The 27703-nt window shown below is 36.1% G+C and overlaps 2 protein-coding genes across 7 annotated transcripts in view; both read right to left on the bottom strand.

Annotated features, from left to right (window-relative positions):
- elp3 (elongator acetyltransferase complex subunit 3) overlaps positions 1–18603 on the bottom strand; it is a 75594-nt gene extending 56991 nt beyond the window's left edge. The window contains exon 1 of the mRNA XM_051874184.1: positions 18599–18603. The gene's annotated coding sequence lies outside the window, so the exon portion shown is untranslated. The remainder of the gene's footprint in view (positions 1–18598) is intronic.
- Positions 1–27703, bottom strand: part of pde4dip (phosphodiesterase 4D interacting protein) — a 68361-nt gene that overhangs the window by 23826 nt on the left and 16832 nt on the right. For 5 of the 6 annotated variants that reach the window (XM_051874179.1, XM_051874176.1, XM_051874177.1 and 2 more), the window contains exons 1-13: positions 8542–10420; positions 6876–7013; positions 6585–6704; positions 6256–6348; positions 5693–6061; positions 5488–5592; positions 4622–4759; positions 4352–4531; positions 4073–4267; positions 3694–3972; positions 3501–3620; positions 2395–2449; positions 302–417 (exon numbers count right to left, since the gene is read on the bottom strand). In XM_051874179.1, the coding sequence (XP_051730139.1) occupies positions 302–417; positions 2395–2449; positions 3501–3620; positions 3694–3972; positions 4073–4267; positions 4352–4531; positions 4622–4759; positions 5488–5592; positions 5693–6061; positions 6256–6348; positions 6585–6704; positions 6876–7013; positions 8542–9747 (3114 nt within the window). In that variant the 5' untranslated portion in view covers positions 9748–10420. Of the gene's footprint in view, positions 1–301; positions 418–2394; positions 2450–3500; positions 3621–3693; positions 3973–4072; positions 4268–4351; positions 4532–4621; positions 4760–5487; positions 5593–5692; positions 6062–6255; positions 6349–6584; positions 6705–6875; positions 7014–8541; positions 10421–11686; positions 11741–12577; positions 12735–12870; positions 13035–13810; positions 13935–16962; positions 17040–19419; positions 19534–27703 lie in introns of those variants that run through there. The other variant, XM_051874181.1, reaches the window with a different exon arrangement.

Genomic DNA, 27703 nt, shown 5'->3' with positions numbered 1-27703 from the left:
CATTTGAATTTTTTCTCTCTCCCTTTATAACATAAAGCATTTTGAATTACCATTGTGTATGAAATGTGCTATGTAAATAAACATGCCTTGCCAATACTATTGTATAGTTCAAGTCAGCATGGTTGTAGAATTGAATAGTTTTTGTATGCTGCAACATAGTATAATATAGTAAGCTAAGTTGAATATAAATGCAAAATATGTTTCAGATGTGCTTTACATATTATATCTTCAGACATCTATAAAAAACATATTTATGATTATGACCAAATTACATACAGTACATTTCAGCATGTTGACATACCTGTATGCTGAGCAGAGACTGAGCAGTCAGTTTGGAGCGCTCCTCATCTTCGGCACTGTCAGCAAACTCACTATTGCAGTCTTCATCATCCTCCTCTCCGTCATCTGATGTGAAACCTAGAGGAAAAATTAGTAATGCATTGTTAGTACAGAAATACACCCAAACGCAGTCACACACAAACACAGACACTGACTGTTGCATGTGTCACTATGGAGACTAGAGAACATAATACTCTAAAGAGGCTCGTCTTACTGACAGTGGGCTTCTCTGAGTAACCTTTCATCAGCAACATATTCACAAACTATCCCACCACAAAACCACACGTATCCAGGATCATTTTGACTCTCAGTGACAAACAGATTCACCAGGCCAGTAAGCACACAAAAAACAAGCAGAAAGACAGGAAGAGCAAGAGCAAATAGATAAATACTCATTTCCTGAGTGGCAGCACTGCCCAGTTGTTCCATTACTGTACAAGTTAATATGTTTTGCGCAAGTTCACAGAACATTGGAAAGGTCTGTTTTGAGTGCTATAAATTCAATGGTATATTAATTTTTTCTGTAGTTTTCTGTAATATAACTTTAAAAAAGGAATAGAAAATAAAGTGTAAATGTTATGACTTGTATGCATCTAATGGGATGCTAAATTTATCAGCATATTGTAACTACAGGGAAACTGGACTCTGGAAAGAGGTTTAGCTGTTTACAGTCAACAAGATTCTAGTATTATTGAATATTAAAATTGGAGCATTTATAAAATGGAAGCTGCTACACGCACTAAACATTTACGAATGTTCAAAGTGGAGCTAAGGGCTGGTGTGTATTGCATTTATTTACTAATGAGCAGAGTAAATTTGATATTATCATATCATTTCATGACAGATTTGATATAAATCAACTACTGATAGGGTCTGAGAACCTTGGGTTTTGAGAATGAGTGATTGCCCGGGTTATTATTCTGGACTGTGTTCGACACAGGAGCTCTGCTGTGTATGTTGTGTAATATCCGAAAACAACATCTCTAGGACTTTTGACAAGTATTTCAGCTGCATATACTGTATGGATCAGTTATAAACACACAAAAGGGAACGTGTTTGGTTAGGTTTACTGACGTATTTAAACTTGGGAATTTATTGTGCTTGTGACTTTGGGAAATGGAAAATAACGGAAAGAGAAGAGAGATATAGAAGAGAAATATCAGCCCGAAAGGCCCGATATATGTCCCAGTATAAAAAGAATAGACAGGTTTTCAACATTTCACCCCAGTGTTTTTCCTTTTGAGTATATTTCATCAAATAATTTACTGAGAGTCAAAATGATCATGGTACATACAAAAAAATATGAAAACCAATTAAGAAAGCACAACACATATCAATCAAATGTCCATAAAGGCATCAGTTAGGCAGTGACATTATGTATTCAGCAGTGCAAACAATCTGTAAGAGACATGCTACAAACATCAGTTCTTGTTATTTTGCATGCAGAGACACACTTATGATATATTAAAATAATGCTCTAAACCTATTGAATAAATCATTACTCTAAATTAACACAGCAGCACTTAAATACGGTGAAACTGTAATTTTTTTGGTACTACAGTATTTCTAGAATCTTTTTACAGGTTTCTACAGTGAACACAGTGACAGTAAAATAATATAAGACCAACTTTTTGTTGTAGTCCTCAAATTAATATATTAAGGTTTTTGTTTTTCTCTTCAAATTAATAAAGTACATTTAACTACATGGAATATATATATATATATGAATACAATTAAACAAAATGAACTCTAATACAAATGATTGCACTGTTAAAAACAAAACAAAAAAAACGTTCAAAAACTTCATGCACACATAAGAGGAAACACGAGTAAACATGTTGTTAGAATCCATTATAATAGTATTTATGAGGCTATAGTGGCTTCAAATAACTAAAAATGCACAATTCAGTCTTGTGTTATTAATTTTAAACATTTGTTAATCTCAGAACATGCTTATCTAGTAATTATGAACATGATCGAAATGCAAAAAGCATCATTTGTCCTCTGCAGCCTAGGAGAGGCCACATTACAGACCAAACTGCAGCCTGTCCCCACCTCCAAAATCAGCAAGTCCGGTTTCCATGGACACCAGTGGATCCAAAACAGCCTGCTTAAAAATAATAATCATACAGTACACATATAAAAAGCTGAAATTGTACAGTACCAGACATGTCATGTAGTTTAATATTTTGCTGATTCAATCTATATTGTTTAAAGGGATAGTTAACCCAAAAATGAAAATTATCCCACGATTTACTCACCCTCAAGCCATCCTAGATGTATATGACTATCTTCTTTCAGACGAACACAATCGGAGTTATATTAAAAAATATCCTTGCTCTTCCAAGCTTTATAATGGTAGTGAATGGCGCTCTTGATTTTGTCCCAAAAAGTGCATCCATCCATCATAACCGTAATCCATATGGCTCCAGGGGGTTAATAAAGGCCTTCGGAAGTGAAGCGATGGGTTTTTGTGAGAAAAATATCCATATTTAAAACTTTATAAACTAAAATACCTACGCAAGTCGACTTACGCCACAAGAGTAACCCCTGACGTGATGTATGATGTAGCATGTAGGAGTAGCGTAAGCTTAGACGCCTCTCTCTGTTTAAACAAATAGGGCTGTGCAACAAACTCAAGCTCCTCTTGTCTTATATTGAAATCCTCCGACATTTCTCTTTAAAATTCTTGTTTTAGATTTCTAATTTGTGACCGGTGTTTTGTTTTGCTCTATCCTCTGAGCTTTCGCATTCATCAATACGTCATGTCAAATGTTACTCTTTTGGCACTAGATCTGAGTGGCCGTCTGCCAGAAGCTAATCATTTTAGTTTATAAAGATTTAAATATGAATATTTTTCTTACAAAACCCATTGCTTCACTTTAGAAGGCCTTTTATTAACCCCCGGGGCCATATGGATATCTTTTATGATGGATGTATGCACTTTTTTGGACTTCAAAATCAGGAGCACCATTCACTACAATTATAAAGCTTGGAAGAGTCAGGATATTTTTTAATATAACTCAGATTGTGTTTGTCTGAAAGAAGATAGTCATATACACCTAGTATGGTTTGAAGGTGAGTAAATCATGGAATAATTTAGATTTTTGGGTGAACTATCCCTTTAAGCTCAGTTATTTGTGTTGACGCTCTTTACTTACTTTGTGATTATTGCAGGTGGCATCCTGATGTTCCACCTTCTCTCTCAGCACCTGCAGCTCTTGGGTCAGGCGCTCTACCAGTGGTAAACCTGATGGCTCCACCAACTGCATCTGCAGATCCTGAAAAATAAACTTGATAAATATACACATGTATTAAAAGATCAAATTTTAAACTCAGAGCCTAAACACAAACCTTGATGATTTCCTCTTTGATGCTAACAGTCTTGCTTAAGGCCTCCAGATCTGAGGCCTGGGCCTGGAGCTGGTCTTGGTGGGATGCCAGGGTGGAGCGCAGGGCGGTAAGCTGGTTCTGGGCCTCTCTTTCTCTGCGCAGAGTCATTCGGAGCTCATCCTGAAGCGCCTGCGCGTCGACTTCGGTTAACTGAGGGTTTGCCGACCCAAGTTGCCTGCGTAGCTCTTGCAATCGAGCTGTCTGTTCAGCCATTAACTGACCCACACGCCCTGCAGAATCCTGGGAGATTGAGTGTCATGTTAAAAAGCTATATAAACCTCAAGAGATACATTAGATTTTTATGAAGCCTGTAGTTTAGAGATCAGAGGTAGAGTGTCACCTTTATGTACTGCTCTCTTGAGTTGATGGTGTTCAGCAGGTCTTGGACCTGTGAGTAATGCTCTTGAGTCTGTTTGGTGCAGTCAGACAGAAGCTCCTGGAACAAGCGCTCCTTCAGTTGCAGCCGAGATTTCAACTCCTCAGCCACCTCACTGGACCCGATTGACACCTTTCTGAGCAGAACCGCAGTCATATCCTGCATAGAGATGCATGTTGGATGAATGAAGCTAAAGAGTTGAAAAGAACATAGATATGCAATATATCTGAAGCGTGTGTTCACCTCCGCCTCTTTGGTGCGTGTGTGCAGTGAAGTCTGCAGTTGGCTGATTAAAGTGTCTCTTTCTCTCAGGCTGCACATGTGTGACTCCTCTTTCTCACGCTGAACACCCTGAGCATTGCGCCAGGCCTCACACACCTGCTCCAGCTCTAAACCTTTGCCACGCAGCAACAACTCTAGACTCTGTAAAGATAAGCACATACAAAATAGTTTTGAACAAACTGTAATACTGGTATTCACAATTTTAGCAGTATGCGGGTGTGACATCAATACCGTGATGGTTTCCTCATTGTTGGAAAGCACACATCGAAGTTTCTCCAGGTCTCTCTCTTTCTCTCTCAGTAGCAGTTGCAGTTTACGCACTTCATCTTCCTTCTGTTCCATGCATGTGAACTTCTCGTCTACAGCTCGCTGAGACAGGCAAGGCAAAGTTTGATATTGCACATTTCATACATAATAGTAATTTTAAAGCAAGGATGCATTTATAATGATTTCTATTTCAAATAAATTCTGTTCTTTTGAACTACATAAATCCTAAATTGATTAAAAGTGACAGCAAACACATTTATTTTATAAAAGGTTTCTATTTCAAATAAGTGCTGTTCTTGGAACTTTCTGTTCATCAAAGAATCTTGGCAAAAATGTATCACAGTTTCCACAAAAATATTAAGCAGCATAACTGTTTTCAACATTGATAATAAGAAGAAATGTTTCTTGAGCACCAAATCAGCATATCAGAATGATTTCTGAAGGATCACGTGACACGGAGACTAGAGTAATGATGCTGAAAATTCAGCTTTGCCATCACAGTAATAAATTACATTTAAAAATATATTAAAATAGGCAGTTATTTTAAATTGTAATAATATTTCACAATATTACTTTTTTAACTGTTTATTTTTTTAAATCAAATAAATGAAGCTTTGGTGAGCCTAAACTTCTTCTTTAAAAAACTTTAAAAATCTTACTGAGTTAAAATTAGTAATGTACATAAGGCCATTTTTGTGTCACTTAAAGATCATTAAGACAGAGAAAATTAAATAAAAATAAATATTTATTAATTTATTTTATTTATTCATATATTTTATTAATATTAATAATAATAATACTGTATGTTTTGTAAATGTGTGCTTATGTACCTCCAATGCTCTGTCTCTTTCCTGAATGCGTTGTTTGAGCTTGAAGATGAGGTTGTCTTTATTTCCGGCAGGCTCTTTCTGACCATCCACCATCTCGCTGTAGTCCTGATCAAGAGTATATAGCATCAGAGATTAACATCCTTACAATAAGTCTATCGGTACTAATACTAGAACTAATAATCAAAATGTTCTTTGTATGTCTTACTTGTATCAGTTGTTCTTTGTGCTCTAGTGAAGTCTTTAGTTCTCGGATGGTCTTCTCTCTTTCCTCGACCTCTTTCTCTCTCTGTCTCCCTTCGTCTCTCCATTTCTCCTCCATTTGCTGTACCTCAATGCGAGCCCTCCCTAGAGCAGCCAGTAGATCCTGGTTGTGTCTTTCTGCCTCCTGGTGGTGCTGCAGGGCTCCCTGCAGGTCAGCCTGGAGGCGCTGGTTTGCTCGGGCCAGGTCATCTTCTCGCCTCTGGCCCTGCTGCTGTACTCTTTGAAGGCCCTGCAGCTCAAGCTGGGCTGAGAACAGAGAGCCCTGGAGCTCCAACAGATCAGCCTGCAGACGGCTCGGAGTCACTCCAGACACCTACACCAACGAGAAGTGAGATAAACAGATATAGTCATCATATTGGGTTTTTCAGAGTCATTCCCTAGCGGCTGTAATAAAACAGTGTTCGACAACGAGAAAGTGTAAAACTAATGTTAAGCATTTAACAGAAATGATACACATGAAACTTTGAGGAGTGTGATCTTTGAGCTTTACTGAAGGAGGATTCTCACCTGCTGCTGCTGAAGCTGGTAATGGTTGTTCTGTTGCTTTAGAGAGCGCAGAAGCTCATTCTGCTCGTCAATGAGCCGGTGGAGATCAGTGATCTAGCAAGAAGGGACATTATTTTATATTAATATTACATTATTAATATAGTTTGAATTCCGTTTTTGTTTTCTACATTTGAACGTACTGTTCACAGATTTATGTGGCTATACTACTTCAAATCTATCTAACTTTTCCCACACGTTATCTAAAAGTCCAAATGCCATACAGTGTGACTCAAGCATGTGAGGAATGCCTGTATTCCAGTCACTGCTTTGCGCTTAAGGGACAGACATACCTCACAGTCTTTAGTGTTAAGTGAGTCACTCAAGGTCTGTATTGTTCTCTCTTGACCACATGCTGCTTCTCTGACAGAGCGTAGTTCACTTTCCATGTCCCCGAGCCTTTGTTGCAACTTCTGTGAACACAAACAAAACAGAAGAGCTCAGTGCAATAATGATTTAATGATTCTCATGCCTGCTGAGACATAAAAATGCCATAGCAACACACACAGCAAAGAAGAGTACACAATAACAAAAGACAAATAACCGCTGCTTGATGAAACAGCTTTTACATTTGATGTCAATACCTTATTACTGGCCTCGCTTTCTCGAATCTTGGTCTGGAGAGATTGGACCTGCTGTTGGGCCTTCTGCAGCTCACTCACACACTGACCCGCTGCGTTCTCATACTCCGCCAGCTGACACTGCTGCTCCTCAATCAACCTCTGAGACACAGACAGATCACAAATACTTTAAAATGTTTACTGCAAAATATATTGAAATTTGATGCAAATTTTCTTTTCTGCTGATGTTACCAAGATCAACAGGCCAGGGGAAATTAACATTAACCAATCCAATTAAGCCTTTATTATCTCTAACTGATTATTCATGTTATGGAAGTTAAATATATTGCAAATGCTGTCTTTACTTTCAACAAACACCTTGTATAATATCAAAGTCTGTAATTACTAAATGAGCATATACAAAACTGTGTAATTATGTGAGTGAGAGGACACACGCAGTGCTGAACAAACAGTTATGACCATAGCCTCCCTCTACAACTTCCTCAGGAAGTCCTATTTTTCCATGGCGGCATGCCATTCATTTCCTTGTTTTTCATTTTCACTTAGCATCATTTCTTTCTCTATTTACTGACTATCATATTGTCTTGTAATAAAAAATATTAGTCTCTATAATGCACAAAAAATAAAAGTTTGTCTAGCACAATAGCAGTAGCACCATTAACTGGAGGATAATGTTTCTGATCCAGCCCTGTCTACAGTAACATACAGTGATTACAACTGGCTGTGCACAGTACAATACTGCAGACTGTGAACACTAAAGATCAGATTACTCACACTGCCTGTTTCCTTATCTGTCACTATATGGGCTCACACAATGAGGGTGTACCTTTTGATAGGTTAGATTATATATTACATAAAATTATTTTGCCAAAAAGATCATATATACTTAATAGTGTTTTTTAATAATATATATATATATATATATATATATATATATATATATATATATATATATATATATATACACCATAAAATAACCTTAAAATAATAATTTCAAAGCTAAATTTTCAGCAGCCATTACTTGAGTCTTCGGTGTCACATGATCCTTCAGAAATCATTCTAATATGCTGATTTGGTGCTCAAAAAACATTGATTATACTATTATAAATGTTAAAACCAGTTGTGCTGCTTAATATTTTTGTTCTTGATACATTCTTTAAGATTCTTTGATGAACAGAAAGTTCACTTATTTGTAATAGAAATCTTTTGTAACATTATAAATGTCTTTACTATCAATTTAATGCATTCTTGCTGAATAAAAGTATTAATTTCTTTAATAAAAAACTAACCCCAAATTTACACAGCCAATATGTATTCAGAAGAGCAAAAATATATGATCCTTTTGGAATTGGCCTGTGGCAGGAAGCATTGTTGCTCACAACAACTGTTGCTATGAAAGAGTTGCTAAGAATATGATGGGTAACCTAGTAATCAAAAGCAATCAGAGAGCTGGAGAGCTCCGGGAACAAAAAACCCTGAGGGAGTCCTTGATCAACATCTAGCTTGTGCCCTATAAATTCATCTCTCCTCTTTCTTAATATAGGCCTACTATGTACAAACGGACAGTCCACAGAAGATTCTTTTCAAACAACCCTCATTAATTCCTCCTTTTCTTCATTCTGATGTTGTTATTTTTTTTTTATGAGAATCTTTAGGTCTTCTTATATACCTTCTGAAGCCCTGATGGCTTGCACTGAACATAATCATCCAACCACAGGTCTTCCATTTCTGCCAACTCTAGCTGAAGCTCCTGCTGGATGCTAGAAGGAGCATCTGGAAGATGGGGGGAAAGGGGACACTCTATCCCAGTGGGAGGCACCTGAAGCAGAGGGTAAGGGCTCTCCATGGGTGTAGCGTTAGGTTTGAGGAGCACAGGAATCCGACTACCTCTGTGACTCTGGAGAGGGTGATATTCAAAGCTTTTAAGCAGGTTGAGGGCCATATCAAGTCCACAGACAGAACCAGGCCTAGACTCGGGCCCCCTGATAGTTGATTGTTCCTCTTCAGACTCTCCCTGCATGGTGTTAGGAAGGACTTTTGGATGAGACTCTTGGGTGACATCTACAGCAGTGTCCAAAGACTCCACAGAGGAGGCAGGACTTATGCCGACGGGCTCTGGATCACTGGGGCGGCATGTTTGGTTGTTCTCTACAGGTTCGGGTTCTGGTGGAGGAGCGGATGGGACGGTCTCCTCAGCGCTATCCAGAACACTACCGGAGTAACGTGTTGAGGGCCCACAGGAAGTGCTCCGACCCACTTTCCTGGGAACCTTGCAGACAGCCTCATAATCTGAATCAGGCACTCGCAGCGCAGCGCATCCTTTGCACTTCCTGGGTCTGGGACATGAAGTGGCATCTGCTGCCGCGTGGCACTGATTGTGAAAAGGGCATTGGTGGTCTTGAACCTGCTCTTGAGTGCCTTGCTCTGCCCAGGACTCATAGACAGAGTATGTCAGATCTTCCTGCAGTAGAGCACTGTATTCAACTTCAGCCAACCTGGAGAAGTCCACTACAGGAGAGTCCGAAGCACCGCCATCCACTCCAGAATCATCAGCATTGTTTTTGCGGTACAGTCCACCGATGCACTGTCTGAGCCTGTCTTTCTCCAACAAGAGCTTCTGCATCCGTTCGACAGACAACGCCTCCACCCTGGCGATCACAGTGTCGAAGCGGTACATTCGGTCCAGCATGAAGGCACACTTGCTGCAGGCGAACTCTCCCCGGCCATCTCTGGTCATCTCCTTGCCCAACACGTAGGACAGCAGCACCTGCAAACTCAGCTTGGCAGTTGGGTGGAAGATCCATCGCCGCTGGTTACCATACAGCTCCCTTGCACAGATGCGACACACGTCCTTCATCTTTGAGTCCAACATCATAAATCTTCAACTGAATAATAATCTACAGGTGTTTGCTCCAAGACTATACCAAGAGCGAAAGTGAAAATGTGTCATGACATAAAGTTCTTCAATTTCTATTTTTTTCAGTGTCCATCAATGAAAAATAAGACATTCAAAAAAATAAAGGCAACTAATATTTATCTTTTAAATATATATATATATCTGTATAGTCATTGTAAATTATCATAAATTCACGTCAGGTTGATTATCATAGATTCGATGACGCCTTTAATTTATCCCCGTCATTCCATTATATCTTAAAGGTGTAGTATTTTATGTCCTTAATTATGTCCTTGAGATCGTTGTTTAAATATATATATGGCTGGAAATAAATTTTGTTTTCGATGTTGAGATGCTCGTCCTCGTCAATGGAAATAAAGATGCGTGTTTTGTCCTTCACTCGCGCGGTCCAGATTATGTTTCATTCGCTCTTCTGTGAAGACGCCGACATGACAGGACATCATTTAAATCCCACCGACCGACTCCGGTTTAAAAAAACGTATCATTTTTATATAACCACCATTACACGACTTGTAAACGGAAATAATATCATATTCTATCCCCGGATGGTTACATTAGAGGTTTGCAAACATTCTGTGTGTATAATCGGGTCTCACTGTACAGACAGTGAAGCAGCAAACGATGTGGCAAAAGTGAGGCAGGGAAAATGGCGCGTTCCATTTTCTGGCCAAAAAGGGGTGTCACAAATATGCGTTTCTACAATAAATGTTCCTTATTTAAAACGTAGCAACGGCTGTTGACTTCCGAATACGCAATTATATTACAATTATTATCTAAATCGCCCTTTTGTCGTTTATTGTTTGTCAGCGGTGTTTTTGTAAATTCTCCGATCACCCCTCAGTATATGCAGTGATACCGGTCGAACAAAGGGAACAAGCCAAGCAAAAGCTGACACTGCTTTACATACTCATTTCCATTTTCACCAAAGGAAGTGCAACTGGAAAAGTGATTTTTATTTTCAGACGTCCTGGTTTCATAACATCTATTTACACCACTGATCTAAATATTCCTGGTTACAATCCTGAATTTGTGTGAATGGTTGTTTTCATTAACATTATAGTAAATGTGCAGTTGTAATGGGGACATACAAATCTGCATTTCAACACTGCTTGTAAATGGCAGCAGTGAAGAATGTTGATTTTACAAAGATTTAAACATCCAGATTTGCTATCAACACCCACACACCAACCTTGTGGGGATAGATGGATCAGTCTCTTATAAATTACAATTGATTCTAGCTAGAAATAACTGAATTATGTCATGTTTTATGGCATATTTGCACATTCTGGCAGTTTGTGGTGTCCTTGTGTGGATTTTTCATTCAAATGTCTGTAGAATTTAGACAACGGAGACAGAACACCATAACAGTGCTAAAACACAAAACACCCTTAATCAAAAACCTATTTATCCTAATCAGGCAAATGTAGTATTATCTCATTGTTTATGTCAACCAGTGACAGTGATGGCAGGGAGCTGCCGAGAGACAGTAAAATTAACTGATTTTTCATTATTATTCTGTGTACAGACTTTAACCCCTCAGTTAAGTCTTTTTTTTCTACGGCATGACAAAAAATATTTACAAGAGCAAATAGCAGCACTGAAAGTAACATAACTTTCATGTAAAATACATGAAAAGACCAAAAAAGTGTAAAAACAAAACAAAAACAAAAACAGATTGGATTGGATGATAAACGACAAGTTCAGTTGTCAAGTTTAAATGGTTGTAAATATGTGCAGTCTCAGCTTGCTATTGCTGTACACTGTCGCTAGATGTCGCTCTCAGCACACTGGGTATGCTGCTTGTTCAGTTAAATTACAGCCATTTTCCTAAAAATTGGACAATTCATTTATACCTTTATAATAACTAATAAAATATTAGTAGAAGAAAAAGTCTTACTTGCATCTCCTTCGCTGTGCTGCTTTTTCCATGAGCCAGTTCTTCTCTGCGGGTCTAAAAAAGAGAAAATTATGTAGCCTGCTGCTTGACAAAACAAGCCATGTCCACAGTTTAAAGACTAAAATAACCTTTGATTTTGGTTAACTCTGTAAACTTTGTTGATTTTGTTTAACTCTGTAAAGCCATATAATTATTTTAAATGGAACAGTTTATTGAACCTTTAGACAAAATGTTTTCAGCAAAGTTTTAATCATGTTGATAATTTAGAGGTCTTAGATATTTGCATATTAAACATGATACAGTAAGCTTTATAGGGTTAAACAATTTCCTTTGCATGTGTGTCAATTTGCATGTTCTAGTCAATTTGATTCATTGTTGTTACAATGTTAACAAGTTTATCATCTACACGCAGGCTATACTAATTTTATACGTCTCACTTTACATATGAATCTAAGGTGAAGTAAATATAAATCTTCCTGTGTATGTGATTTATACCCATACTGTAAATATACTAATCTGGGTGAAGCATTGAATCACTCCTGCATGTGCCATGACCTATTTGCAACGGCATGACTGTGTGTGTATGTGTTTATAAATACAGTCTGATATCCGAACCCATTTTCTCTTTTGGGGTTGAACAGGGGCCAGAGGCCAAAGTGACCTAGTTAACCACACTGAAGAGTACAGAAGAGCCAGATGTCACATGCACAGTCCCATATAACACACAATTATGTGTGTGTGTGTGTGTGTGTGTATGTTTGAGTGTGTATGCTATTTGGCCAAAAGCATTATTCTGTGACACACTGGCAGCTGCAGGGGTTACGATTATCTGAGCCACATTAAATCTATGCATGTGCGTTTACATGAATGAGAGTCCTATTGTATAGCTACCTGTGTGTGTTTCTCTTTCTGCTGGAGGGAAAAGTTGAGGCTCTGCACTTGCTCTTCCAGCTCAGTTAGTTTTGCAGTAAGGACGTCCCTCTGTGCACTCAGATCGGTTGCTTCTTGCGCTCTCCTGCATACGGTTTCATTCAGTTCTGCTATTAACCTAAGAGAAACAAAGAGAGGAGAAGGCGTCAGAGATTGAGTAACAGAATATCAGAATAATCAACATTATTTAAAACAATCCCTGAATTAACTGCAGTATATTCAGTAATTTTCTTTGTCAGTGCTGTAATGTATACCTGTCTTTCTCAGCCATCTCATCATGCTGTGCCATGGCAGACAAGCTTTCATTTCCCCCCTGCATTTCCATCATCATCCTCCTTTCTAGGGCCAAACAACGTCGGGTCTCTGAGTCAGCCAGAGAAGCCATTTTTTCTGCTTCACTTCTTGCCAATTGAGCCTCCTGAAAGTAAAAAAAAAAAATGCAATAAAATAAACTGCAAAAAAACTGCACTGAAATGAATAAAATAAAATAAAATAGTTTTGGTTCTGCATATTAATAAGATAATTTTTTCTGCTTCACTTCTTGCCAATTGAGCCTCCCGAAAGTGAAAAAAAAAAATGCAATAAAATAAACTGCAAAAAACTACACTGAAATGAAATGAATAAAATAAAATAGTTTTGGTTCTGCATATTAATAAAATAAAATAAAATAAAATAGTTTTGGTTCTGCATAATAAAATAAAATAAAATAAAATAGTTTTGGTTCTGCATAATAAAATAATAAAATAATTAAAAAATAGTTTTTGGTTCTGCATAATAAAATAAAAAATAATTAAAAAATAGTTTTGGTTCTGCATAATAAAATAAAATAAAATTAAATAGTTTTGGTTCTGCATATTAAAATAAAATAAAATAAAATAGTTGTGGTTCTGCATAATAAAATTAAATAAAATAGTTTTGGTTCTGCATAATAAAATAAAATAAAATAAAATAGTTTTGGTTCTGCATAATAAAAAAAATAATAATTAAAAAATAGTTTTGGTTCTGCATAATAAAATAAAATAAAATAAAATAAAAAAAAACACAATAAGTATAGGATTTTATAAAGTCTCTTATACAGACTTTGTTTCAAAAACACACTTAAAAGAGTAAGTAACCAAAAGCAGCAAAAGTGTTTTAAACACTAAGGGCTGTAGATGTGGTTTTTTGTTTTGTGTGTGGGAATGTAATGTGTACCTCCTGCAGAAGCTGGATCTTGGTCTCCAAAATCTCTTGCATGTGTCCGATCTCCTGCTGCCGTTCCTCACAGCGACGCTGCACCTCCACCTCATTCTGATTGGTCAGACTCTCTGCTGTGGTTCTGTGAAGTAACACAATACAAACAAAACAGATTTATTGAACAATTCGGAAAGAATGCGTCAAAACAAATCCATAGATACAAATAGAAAAAGGACGCTTTTGATCTGAATGCTGCCTGTGCCATTGTGGATTTGTCTCTAAGTTAACTAAGAGGCTAAAACAATTAATTACTTCTGCCATGATCAATAGAACTGTACTTATTACAATAATTTAACAAAATTGTGTTATGCAAACACCGCTGAATCTATAAAAAGCCTAATTTACAAAGAAAGGAAGTGTTTTCACTGAAATAAATGACAATTCATATATGCACGGCACAGTGTTTATAGTGATTATATATATATAACTTACTAATTTAATTCTAAAACTCTAGATAATTATTTCAAATTCTAAAAATAAATGATACAAAAATTATATTAAAAAAAATCATGTTTTGGGTAAATGTATCAGTGTCCTTTGGGGGAAAAACATTACTAGTGGTCTTGTTTGATTTATTTAATCTTTGTCCCTGAGCACATTCATACCTTTCAGACTCTGTAAAAGAGTTTCATTTCATTTTTCAATCCCCAAAGAGTATTAAAGCAAAAGAAGAGAGTCACAAAGGTGAGTCGTAACAATCTTTGCTCACGTCTCCTCTGGGATGTTTTTAACAGTTCTTTGTGTGTGTGAAGGGTGTTTCTCTGACATTTTAAGTATTCTGGAGTGTCTGTGAGAGCCTCTCACTCAGCGCAATGCTCTGGAAGTCTCTCGAGGACTTCATAACGGCTTTTCCAGACCCCATTGCTCCACTGCAGTGGAGCTGTTTTTGAACGTGATGATAGCTGCGGCACTGACCCCACTGTAATTGTTTGATCCAGAGCAAATGGCACCTCTGGGTTTTTAACTGCACCGTGCCAGGACATCCATTATTGCAACGAGCGGTTTGAATGATCGTCCTGATCAGTCACTAAAACAGTTAGTAATCACAGCCTACAGACATGTCATTTAGCTGGGGAGGTGATATCATTCAGTTCTGCTTGTTTTTTTAGTCCTTAGTGAACTGAATGTTAGTTCTGAGGGTCTTAGAGGAAGCTATGAAGAAGAAAAAAGTGAGGAGAAATTATGAGGGGATTTTTTTTGCGTGATTCCTAAGACTCGGACGCAGGTCACCGGCAAACACATCATCAGAACTGAACAGAGCGTGTGATGGAAAAGACACACCGCAACTGGCCTTTCAACAGAACAATGATGTCACCTGAAGAATAACACGAAGGAAGGGGGTCTCTCATTTATAGGTGATCCCCTGAAGGCCAATGGATCCTACTGTAAATTTAAACATTACTGACACACTTCCACCCAACCGTACAAGAAAAACCAAAGCTTCTGCCATCAAGCACGAAATTTAACCCCACTTACGTGAGGACTGAGTTGCTCATTGTGTGTTTTACTGAGAATGAATTAGCTCTTGTCGCTATAGACAGGTGCATACAGTACAATTCAAATGTTTTTTGTTTTTTGAAAAAAATTGAAAGTTTCATTCAACAAGGATTCATTAAATTGATCAAAAAAGTGACAGTAAAGACTTTTAAATTGTTACCAAAAAAAAAAAAAAAAAGATTTCAAATAAATGCTTTTTTTTTTTTACTTTGTTCACCAAAGAATCCTTAAAAAAATGTAATAAAGGTTTCTACAAAAATATTAAGCAGCACAACTGTTTTCTACATTGATAATAATAAGAAATTTTTCTTGAGCACCAAATCAGCATATTAGAATGATTTCTATAGGATCATGTGACACTGAAGACTGGAGTAATGATGCTGAAAATTCAGCTTCATCGTCACAGAAATAAATTACATTAAAAAATATATTCAAATAGAAAACAGTTATTTTAAATTGTAATAATATTTCACAATATTACTGTTTTTTACTGTATTTTTAATTAAATAAATGCAGCCATGGTATTTAAAAATATACACTTATTTAAAAAAAAAAAAAAAAATTTAAATCATACAGACAAAACTTTTGAATGATAGTGTATCTAAAAAGGGGCTCAAATACCCTCTCCATCAGCAAAATAAAGTCACAGGGCTGTGTGCTGCAGTACATGTTTCAAAGGGCATCATGACACTCTGCCCTGCCCCCCAAACCTGATAAGTGTTCGACATGGACTTGGCGGTGGGCTCTGGCCTTTTGCATTTGGCAGTACAGCAAGATAAGTCGCACATGCCTATGAGAAGCAGTTGTGCTGATAGTAGTTGGAAGCAGCCCATGATTATGAGTGAGAGAGAGGATCACCAGACTGAAGAACAGACAGATTCATAGACCACAGACTTCTGTCTCAGCTGCTTTCACAGCTTTCCTGATTATGTTTGGCTTCACTATCTGCATTATATGATATGATACTTAGCTTAATATTATCATTTTATATTTTTTCGGTAACACTTTACAATAAGGTTCATTAGTTAACATTAGTTAACCACATTAGTTAACATGAACTAATAATGAACCACTTATACAGCATTTATTAATCTTTGTTAATGTTAATTTCAACATTACTAATACATTATTAAAATCTTCTTAACATTAGTTAATGCACTGTGAACTAACATGAACAAACAAGGAACAACTTTTTTTTTATTAACTAACATTAATGAAGATTAGTAAATACAGTAACAAATGTATTGCTCATGGTTAGTTCATGTTAGTTAATACATTAACTAATGTTTAACTAATGAACCTTATTGTAAAGTGTTACCATTTTTTCTTATAGCTGTGTAGCTTAACAACTAAAAGGTTACATTCCCACGGTCTGTCATCATCATTTACTAATAGATTATTCTGTCCATATAAGCTCTGAAAATGCAGGTAGTTAAAAATGTAAGGGAGTTAGTTAATTTATACTTTAATTTATAACTGAAATGTGCAAATGTAACTGGATTTAGCACTCAGGACTGACAACCATATTCTGCTGTGTGAATGTAGGGACTGTAATTTGTAAACAGAAAATATATAAAGATATAAAGAATATATTTGTGTTGTTTGATACTTACAGGGCCTTGTCAAGCTGTTCCTGTCTTTCCTGGAGATCTTGTTTCAAACTTTCCACCTCAACCTTCAGCTCAATGTTCTGAAAAACAAAGCGATTCTTTGAAAATCACTGCAATCACATTTTGACAAATGTTTTGTGTTTTGCTTTTGCATATACTGCATTCAAAAATATGTTTTTTCAAAAAAGCATTTAAAAAAATCTCTGAGTGTGCATGCTGTTTTACCACATCACATTCCTGTCTTTATTTCTGTTCAGCTAATAATCATCCATCAGAAATTCATGCTTCCAACAATATTTACTTCTACCAACAGACTTTGGTAACACTTTGGTATGGGGAACACATTCACTATTAAGGACTTTTGCCTCAATAAACTATTAATTTACCGCTTATTAATAGTTAGTAAGGTAGTTATTGTAGCATTGAAGTTTAGGTATGGGGTAGGATTTAGGGATGTAGAATATGGTCATGCAGAATAAGACATTATTATGTGCTTTATAAGAACTAATAAACAACCAATATGCAGACTAATAAGCAACTAGTTAAAAGTGAGAATTGTTCCATATGCTAAAGTGTTACCCAGACTTTTTGTCTGAATACATTTATCTGCAATTAATATGCTCAATTAAAAACACTAAAAATAAAGTTGTAAATATTTCATGGATCTTCTCTGCTGAGTCTGCAGAGCCTGCGTGAGCTCTCTGCACGTGCAGCTGCAGTCTCACGGGTGTGAGGAGACCCTAAAATAGAACAAGAGGCGCCAACCACCTGCTCTTTCACTCTCTCTGACACGCACTCAAACCTGACCCCTTTACTTTTCTCTTCCCACAATGCACCAGGCCACAGCAACAGAGACTTTTATAACTCTCACCACCAGATACTCAATGTAGCTGGCAAGAGATCAGTGCCTGCTTGTACTTGTGTGTGCATAGGTATGTTTTTGAAATGATACATACATAACCCTCAGAGAGCTTTGCTAGTAAAATGGTGTTTAATGAATGAAAGCACTCAGGAGCAGCTGTCATATATCAGTCGTTCTTAATGATTTGTGCCGCCTATATGGGTCAGTGGGACTAATATTTGTTTTATCAGGTTCATTTGAAAAGGTCAGACACAGAAATAGCCTGGTTTTGGCACTAATACAGCGTCTTTGGGCTTTCTTTGCACACACACACACACACACACACACACACACACACACACACACACACACACACACACACTTCAGTTGAGAGTATCAGTTACCAGAACAGCTAAGCTAAGTCCAATTGTGCATGAATGCATGTTCATCTAATTAATCAAAATGAATCAAATTGTTCCAATCAAGATTGTTGGGCCATGTATACTGTAATGGTGTGGTTTTCATTACAATATTAATGCTCCATGCATAAACATTATAACCATGCACCTTAGGAATAATGGGCCTTTATATGTGAACTGACATGTGATGCATAACTATACAGTGGGGTTCAAAAGTCTGACATTTTTTTGTTAGAAATTACCAGCAAAAAAATTTGAGTGAAGAGTTTTGATTTATTAATCGCAGATTTTCAATGTGATCTCAGACTTTTGGACCTGTATGTCACTCTATATGCAACAAAAGTATGTTTAAAGCTCATAGTGATGCATCGTGATACACTCTTCTTTTTCTGTGTTCCAGACTGGTATAGTAGTATATGGAAGATAACAGCTGAAAGTGTCACCTTTACTTCCCCATAGTAACCAAACCCAACCAGAGTCAGCCAGTCAACTCTACCCATAATCCAGTTTTTCCCGTGCCGATAGTCAGTTTGTAACAGGTGCAAGAGACTGCTGATCCATATTAATGTTGTTTATTTAAATAGAGCCACATATCCAGGCTGCAGTTGTTGTTCACTGTTTGACTTACTAGATGGTTGGGTGTCTGCGGCTCTAATCTATGGGCTATTTTAGGTCTTTGCATTTGTCAAGCCAGCAAAACAAGTGCTGTAGTACTAGAATTTACTTATGTAAAAGCTTATTGTCACCTCCAACATATTCAGTGACAATTATCATGTGTGTATCAAATGTAAAACCTTTATTTCTACTTATTAAATGCAATATTTGTTGACCAAAATAATGGTTTGATATTTTGTTGTTATAGTTTTTGGTGTTTCATGAATTGTTTTGAATTTCATAATTGCTTAATTGCACAATTGCAGTTAAATTGTGATGAAAATGCTATAATAGGCTGTTTAATGGCAGGACAACTTACCATAACATTGGTCATCACAAAATATCAACATGTGTTCAATGAACTGGAGTAAAATGTGACTTGCCCCTATATTTTCTTATGATCATAAAACATGCATTTTCATAAAATATGCATTTTCTGGCACAAAATATCACAAATCTCACCTTTAGGCTAATAATTGGTACATAACTTGTTGCAAAAATTAATTGTTTACATCAACACCTTAACAATAGCCTAGTGACACTCACCCGGCGGTTGACATCCTCACTGCTACTGTCCTCAAATTTCTGCTGGAAACGCTCCTCCAGGAAATAGATGCGAAGCTTGAGGCTGAAGTTCTCCTTCTTCAGGTCATTGAGGTGCTGTGAAATAGTACGGTAGCCATTAAACATGACTGCTTCCTTCACGTAGGGGTTCTCAGACCCCTCATACCTGTGCCATACTGCCTAAATCACGCGCTCACATTAAATGCTATTAAAGATATCGAAAAGAATTCAACTAAGAAATAGTAGGTTTTCAAAAACTAGGACAACAACATCAATATAAACTGCATGAACTGTAAGTGACACACTGAGGATCCTCCTTCTCAAAGGGATCTAACCCCCCACCCCCCATGTGTGGTGTATGCAAAGAAGGAGGGGTGTCAGAGTGATTATGGGGATCTTTTTTTTTTACTTCAACAGCAACCAGAAGGAATTAACTTCAAAGATCATGGACACACTTGATGTGTTAACTGATCCAGACAATGAAATAGAACAGACAGAGAGAGAAGAGGAGGCTTACGTGCTAAAAATCACAGACTGCTCATTCCAAAAGTGGACGATTCAATTAGATTCAACTGAATTTGCAACTGCCATCCTTTATCTGATAACTACTATTACTAAACCTGTTCCTCAAGTCTCTCTCAAAACAATTTGCTGTGACTGACAGCGTGCTGTCAGTCTGATTCAGGTCGACTGCAGACCTCAAAAATGTATCTCAACAATAAGTGAACAGACTTGTTTAAAGGAGACCTATTATTCCCTTTTACAAAGTCTTGATTTTGTTTTTGGGGTCTACTAGAATAGGTTTTCATGCTTGATTAAAAAAACAAACAAACAAAAAAAAAAAAGCATTTTTTTCCCCCATTTACATTTTCGCAGCACCTCACTTCCCAGTCTATCAGTAACACTCTGTTTAGTTCCAAAGCACAGTGTGATCTGATTGGTTGGATGTAGTAGTGTTGTGACTGGTCAACCACTTTGAGCGTGTTTCAGAAACATCACGCTCCTTACCATAACCGCGAGTTTAAACACACTACTAACGCAACTCAATGAGGCCTTGCCCCCTTTTTTTTTTTTTTTTGCGTATGCCTTGATATAACGTGTGTGTTCCCGGAAGAAAACTCAAGACTACAATAGAGGTTTTTCAGGGAGTTCAGAAACAGCGCTTACTGATATAATAATTAACATATACTATAAGTAAGCAATAAGGTACAAGAGGCTGTGCTGTATTGTGAATAAGTCACGATACAGCACTAGCCTCGAGTACCTTATTGCTTTTATTAAACGGTTACCACACAATACAAATATTAAGGCCAAAAATGTGTATCAATGCAACTTTCATGAAGTAAACATTCACTAAAGCCTTCCTTCTGCCGGAAAAAATAGTCCCTGACCGTGAACAGCAACAGAAGTTACATTTTTACGCCATTAGATGGCAGCAAAGACTGTCTTTATGAGTGAGTCAGTCAGTAGCGAAGACTTTTACACTGAAAAGACTGAATTGTTGTGAACACAGAACAAGACGCAACTGACAAATGCTTTGACTAGTGCTGTCAGTCACGGGAAAACCCCTTAAATGTTAAAAGGACAAACAGCAACATTACACACACGCACACAAAAAAAAGTTGTTTACATTACAGTTTTTACACTGAAAATGTAAAAAAAGCATATAAGACCCCTTTAACACAAAAAAAATGTTTCCTTGAATATGATGTCAAAAGCAGCCAAGCAATTTATTACCAATTAATACAATATTATGTTTGGTTTGATCAAATATTTTGATTAGAGCAGGAAAAATGAAGAAATGTCTGGAATGTTTCTTCATATATTGATAGTTTTTCATTTTAGAAGTTCCATATTGGTGAGTATTTAAAAATTACCAATATAATTAGGCAACCACTATTCAGTTAATTATTATTAAAGTAATATTTTGATATAACATTTTTCTTCCAGATAGTACTCTAATATCATTTAAAACATTTTGACAAAAGAAAACTAATCAATATGATTTGCACTATTTCTCTCAAAAACATTAAAAGATCTCACAGACCCCAAACTTTTGAACGATAGTGTATGTCTTTAAACATTATGAGTTTAATAATTTATCTTATGTATAAATAACAAGAATGACCCACTTAAAGATTTATTTACATGTAAATATGCACTTTAATTTATCTTTATTTGTCACAATTTTAACCATTGGAGGGCAGTATGGCTCTAAACTCTGCAGAAAGTGAACATTAGTAAGACCCTGTACTTTTCAGGGTTATATTCAGGAGGTATCCTACACCAGCTGTCACTAAGGAATTCTGGACTGGATCTCTCCTCGAACCCCAACCAACATATACATCAACAAGCCAAACACTTATGTGGAGACAGATTCACCATTTCCCTATAAAATCATTTCACAAAGGCTTACACAAGAGAGAGAAAAAAAGGTTTGTGTATATATACGTTGCTAGGGTTCACAATTCAAGCTTCAAAAAGTTTTTGTAAGATGAAAAAATATTGCACAAAATAATACTAATCAATAGAAGGTTTAAATAAATAATGAAGTTGAACATGATTGATTTCACTACAAAGATAAATTTCATATGCACAAAAAGCTTGGCGGACTAAACTTCAAAGTCTAGGACAACTGGGAACGACAACTGGAGACCCCTAAAAACTCATTAGGGGCTCATACATATTGTAGAAATATCGCCTTGGGCACTTTAAATTTAAGCAAAACCCTTTTCATTTAAATCTGGATTCAGTCTTAGACTTTGCTAGAGGCAGTGAGACTGGATTACATAAATGCAATACTGTTCTGTCACGGATATTTCCCTAGCGCTTGCTGTCTGTGCCCAATCACGAGGGTGATTGCGTTGCTCAGTCTGTCAGCGAGGGAACTTGAGTTCTACAGGTCTGAGCTTTTCCGTTGTGGGAGGAAAATGGGAGGTTTGACATGTTTGTAAAGAGACACATCGGCGTCTGGACTCTGTCTTTCTGTCGCTGTCTGACGGGCAGAGGTCTGACACAGGGAGGCCAAAGACAGTGAGCTTCTGTGTGCCGTACTGAGGTTCATGTACATGCAGTCTCCATTCACTGTCAGAGCTGACTGACTGACTCTTATTGAATGCTTGAGCTTTGATATTATGAGCGGGCTAATGGGAACTGGCTCGTTTAAAGGATTACACATGCCGAAAAAATGCAAATGAAGGGATTTGTCTGCCATAAAAGTAATGCCAGATGACAAACCGTACAAGTGATATGGACTTTTGGTTAGAAATTAGGAATGAAAGTATATATCAATCATTACTAGGAGTCATTAATCATAATAATAACTATGTATAAAGACAATGAGCAACAAACTCAGTCAGCAGTTCCTATAATATTAGTGTGATATTTCCCAGACACAGAGTACATTTAAAGCCTTATTAATCAAATTCATCTTGCTATGATTACAATCTCTTAAAAATACAACAGAACAGCTATATAAAATGCAGAGTTTGCAGTGAAGCACATTTAATTACTGAAGCCAGGGTCGCTCTTGTTTCTGTGCAGGAATGTATTCGTGAACAGCTCTGTGTCTCCCTCATTTGCATTTACTGTAGACGGTTTAACGTTGCTATGGTGCCCTGTGTCAGAGACACTTGCTTCCTGAGTCCCAACTGCTGCTTCACTTCTCTCATATCTTATCAGTATCCAGCAGTTTTATGGAATACTGCACTGACAAATAGATTAATGAATGTAACGTAATATGAGTAGGTGACACAGGGTGTCAAAGAACAGAAACATACACAGCAAATGATACACACATCTCTCATTTTCTTTTTGTGTTGTATATGTCCTGAAAAAAATGTATCATGGTTTCCACAAAAAATATTAAGCAGCACAACTATTTTCAACATTGATAATAATAAGAATCATTTTTATTATCAAATCAGCATATTTCAATGGATCATGTGACACTGAGACTGGAGTAATGACTGCTGAAAATTCAGCTTTACTATTGCAGGAATAAATTACATTTAAAAGATATTGAAATAGAAAACAGTCATTTTAAATTGTAATAATGAAACCTTTAAACAGTAGTGTATAATTCTATACTACTTTCTATACTATTTTGTTTAGAACACTAAATAAACCCCTGAAATTAATCATTTTAAATGCTACAGTGATTTTAGGCAACATTACAGAGTACAGTATGGAAATGGATATGTTATTAAATTTAGTTTTTTTAAATATGAACTTTAAAGGGTTGAAAATGAAAATGATCCCATAATTTACTGACCCTCAAGCCATCCTAGGTGTAAATGACTTTCTTCTTTCAGTCAAACACAATCGGAGTTATATTAAAAAATATTCTGGCTCTTCCAAGCTTTATAACGGGAGTGAATGGTAACCAAGATTTTGAAGCCCAAAAAAGCACATCCATTTATTATAAAAGTGCTTATTTGGGCTTCAAAATCTCGGTTACTATTCACTCCCATTATAAACTCTTTAAGTGAGTTTTAGATGATGGCATATGTAATCTAAATGTAAAACTACTATTCTATACACTACAATATGAATGAGCAACTGCTGAGAAATAACCTTTTTCTCTGGGACAATTTGGAATATACACATACACACGCAAAAACAAAGCATAAAATGTGCCAAACTAAATTTGACACCCTTCATTCATGTAGTGAAATATTTCAGTTATTAAATGATAAATGAGACTGAGGCAGCAAGTACCCCTTGGCAAATGTAATCTTGAGGCTCAATGGGGAAATGCCTTTAGATAATGCTATAAAAACATATTAAACAGCCTGATGTGCTATAAACATGCTGAAGGGCTGCAACGTCTCTCATCTGATACAAATTAAATCCAGAACAAATTATTTTAACTACAATTTTACAGTCCAATAAAGACGTCAATTATTTTGGACCATTTCTGTGTTTATTTGAATCTTGTAATTATGATGACCGAAGCACATGGCTGATGTGTTTGTGTGAAACTCAGTCTGACAGGCTAAGCCTGAGAGGGTTGAGAGCTCAGAGCCTGCGCTCTATTTAACACGGACATAAATCAAGCAGAAAATCAACAGTCACGGCCACTCCGCTGTACACAACTGGGAATCTACAACTACCGTTGCATCGTCTTAAGTAATGAGTCACCTTACATCTGACTAATGAGTTCAGCAACAGTTTGTTGTGGCATTTTCATGTATTTTCATGCCTTCTTGCAGAGACCCAGATTCCTGAGCCAATTTCACAGGACATTCTTCTTGTTGCCATGGAGACAGAAAAGATAGATGGAAGGGAGGCGAATGGGAACCTCTCTTTGAGCTTGATTCAAGCTATTGTTTCATTAACCTAAATCTAAAACAATTCCTTTCGATTAATGGTGCAAAAATACAAATTTTGAACCCAAAATGTCAAATAATAAAGGGATAGTTCACCCAAAAATGAAAATTCTGTCATTATTTCCCTTCTGTGGAACACAAAAGGAGATATTTTGAAAAATGTTAATAAATAAACAATGAAAGTCAGTGGGGTCCAATTAGGGTTATTATAGTTAACCAAAACTAAAACAATAAAAAAAAATTGTTACTTGAAATAAAATAAACGTAAACTGGGAAAAAAATGTTTTTAAAAATTTAAAAATCAAACATTTTATTTTAGCTAGTTGCCTAGGTAAGATTTTAATTTTCATTTAATTTAACTTCAAACTGAAATAAAAATGAATAAAAACGACAGACACGTTTACAAAAAAAAAAAAAAATTACAAAACAAAATAGCTAAAAGTTTAACTAATTAAAATGTAAATGGAAAATATAAAAAAAAATTAATTCAAAATATTAACAAAAATATAAAATAAATGTAACCTATAATAATGACACAAAAATAACACTAGGTCCAATTGGATATTTAAAAATATCTAGAAATTAATATAAAGAAATTCATGTCATTTTCAGTGATTAAATTTCAGTCTTTTCTTACATAAAGCTATCATACTTATAATATAGCACAAGTCATCACATTTATGCTGCATATTTTGTTTCATGGGTTTGAAATGACATGATGATTAAAAGACGACAGAATTGTCAGTTTTTGGAGAACTCTTTCAACCCCTTTTTCAATTCCCCCTATGCAACCTCTTTTTTCCATTCACAATCTCCTCCTCGTCCTCTCTCACTGGTAAATAATTTCCAGATGCGATGGCACGGGATGGTGCTAGTGGTACGTGTACATTGGAGCCTCTGCCTGTTTGCCAGCATCGTACTGAAGCGAGCGGAGAGCTTTTCCACAGACTATGCCAGCCCCACTGAGCCTAACACGCAAGCACAAGCACTCACACAAACATGAAAGCCATACGCCAGACGCACATATGAGAAACACACCTCAACACACCAACACTGCCGTACAGAAAGCAGGTTCTGTATCTGAACCACTACCCCCTACAGTGGTGACTACACTTTTGTGAAAAAGTCAAGGTCCCTCGTATTGGCTTTAACAGTTCATTGGCAGAACGTTTATGAGGTAAAGTCACCCTGGTGGCTAACTCAGAAGGAGCTAATGGGATTAATGATGTCGAGTGTAAAGGTAACATTACATAAAGGTGTCAACAGAACGAAAATGTTCGGAGCAGCTACATTGCGGTTCAAAAGTTCGGGGGGGGTTTAGAAAGAAGTCTATAGGCTCACCAAGGCTGCGTTTATTTGATCAAAAATATTGTGAAAAATAATTTTAAAAAATTGTTTTCTATTTGAATATATTATAAAATGTTACTTATTTAAACTTATTTAAATATTATAAAATCTTTACTTATGTAAACCTGAATAAGTTGGCAAAACTAAAAAAATTTGCCTCAAAATTTTAAAATTAAGAAATTCATAGTTTAAGTAAGCAGAACTTGCAGATTTTTATTTTATACTCATACATTTTAATTGTTCTTAACTTGAAATGTTTGAGTACATTAATTCATACAGTTAACTTTAAATTATCATGTAACCTCAATGTACAAAAATTTATTAGCGTAAACTTAGCCAGCAATAACAAGCTAATTCAGAAAATGCTAAATTGCTAATTTGCTAACATGTTAACAATAGCATGGTACAGCACTTGCTGAATGAGTACAGCAATATAAAGCATTTAACATACTTGCCCTCAAACCAAGCCACATACACCACTTGCCACCATGATGGTAACTCTCCAAAAACCCACATTAACAGAAACTCTTCTAAATTAGCATAACAAAACATTAATCACTACTAAATCTCCAACTTAACATTAATCTTGCACAAAAAATGATATAACACTTAAATTTTAGCATTTACTCTCCATTTTCAAGTGCCATAGACAAAGCATGCTGGGAAAAAGAAATCCCAGCCCAGTTTCAGTTAAACTTAAGTTCATCTAAATTAAAAAAAAAAAATAAGTTCATAAAACTCAAAACAATGAAACAATTCAGTTTACTTAAAATATCAAGTCTGTGAACTTGAAAGAAAAAGAAAGTGCTAGATACTCATAAAAGTTGATTTGACTGAACTAATTTGTTTAATTTAAGTTTGTCCTACTCAAACCAATTAATTATTCTGAGCGTTGGCAAAGCTGAAGCCATTACTCCAGTTTTCAGTGTCACATGATCCTTCAGAAATCATTCTAACATGCTGTTTTGGTGCTCAAAAAACATTTCTTACTATTATGAATACTGAAAACGATTGTGCTGCTTAATATTTTTGTGAAAACATGATACTTTTTTTCAGAATTCGTTGATGAATAAAGTTCAAAAGATCAGCATTTATTTGAAATTGAAATCTTCTGTAACATTATAAAAGTCTTTATTGTCACTTTTTGATCAATTTAATGCATACTTGCTCAAGAAACATTTCTTACTTTTATGAACATTAAAAACAGTTGTGCTGCTTAATATTTTTGTGAAAACATGATACTTTTTTTCAGGATTCTTTGATGAATAAAGTTCAAAAGATCAGCATTTATTTGAAATAGAAATCTTCTGTAACATTACAAAAGTATTTACTGTTACTTTTTTGATCAATTAAATGCATCCTTGCAGAATGAAAGTATGAACTTTTTTTTTTTACTGACTTCAAATTTTTGAATGGTATAGTGTAAGAAACCAACCAAAAACACTAAAAAAGCTCAATTAGTTTTCAGCTGCATTCTTTACAGTAACTTCTAGAGGAAATTAAGAGAGAACATCACATCCTGGTGCCATTTACACATCCAAGCCATACATTTTAACAGTGAAATTACTTTTCAGCTTGACACTGAATAC

This window comes from Ctenopharyngodon idella, chromosome 20, assembly GCF_019924925.1.
Source record: "Ctenopharyngodon idella isolate HZGC_01 chromosome 20, HZGC01, whole genome shotgun sequence".
Lineage (NCBI taxonomy): Eukaryota > Metazoa > Chordata > Actinopteri > Cypriniformes > Xenocyprididae > Ctenopharyngodon > Ctenopharyngodon idella.
This window is presented reverse-complemented; position numbering and strand designations above follow the sequence as displayed.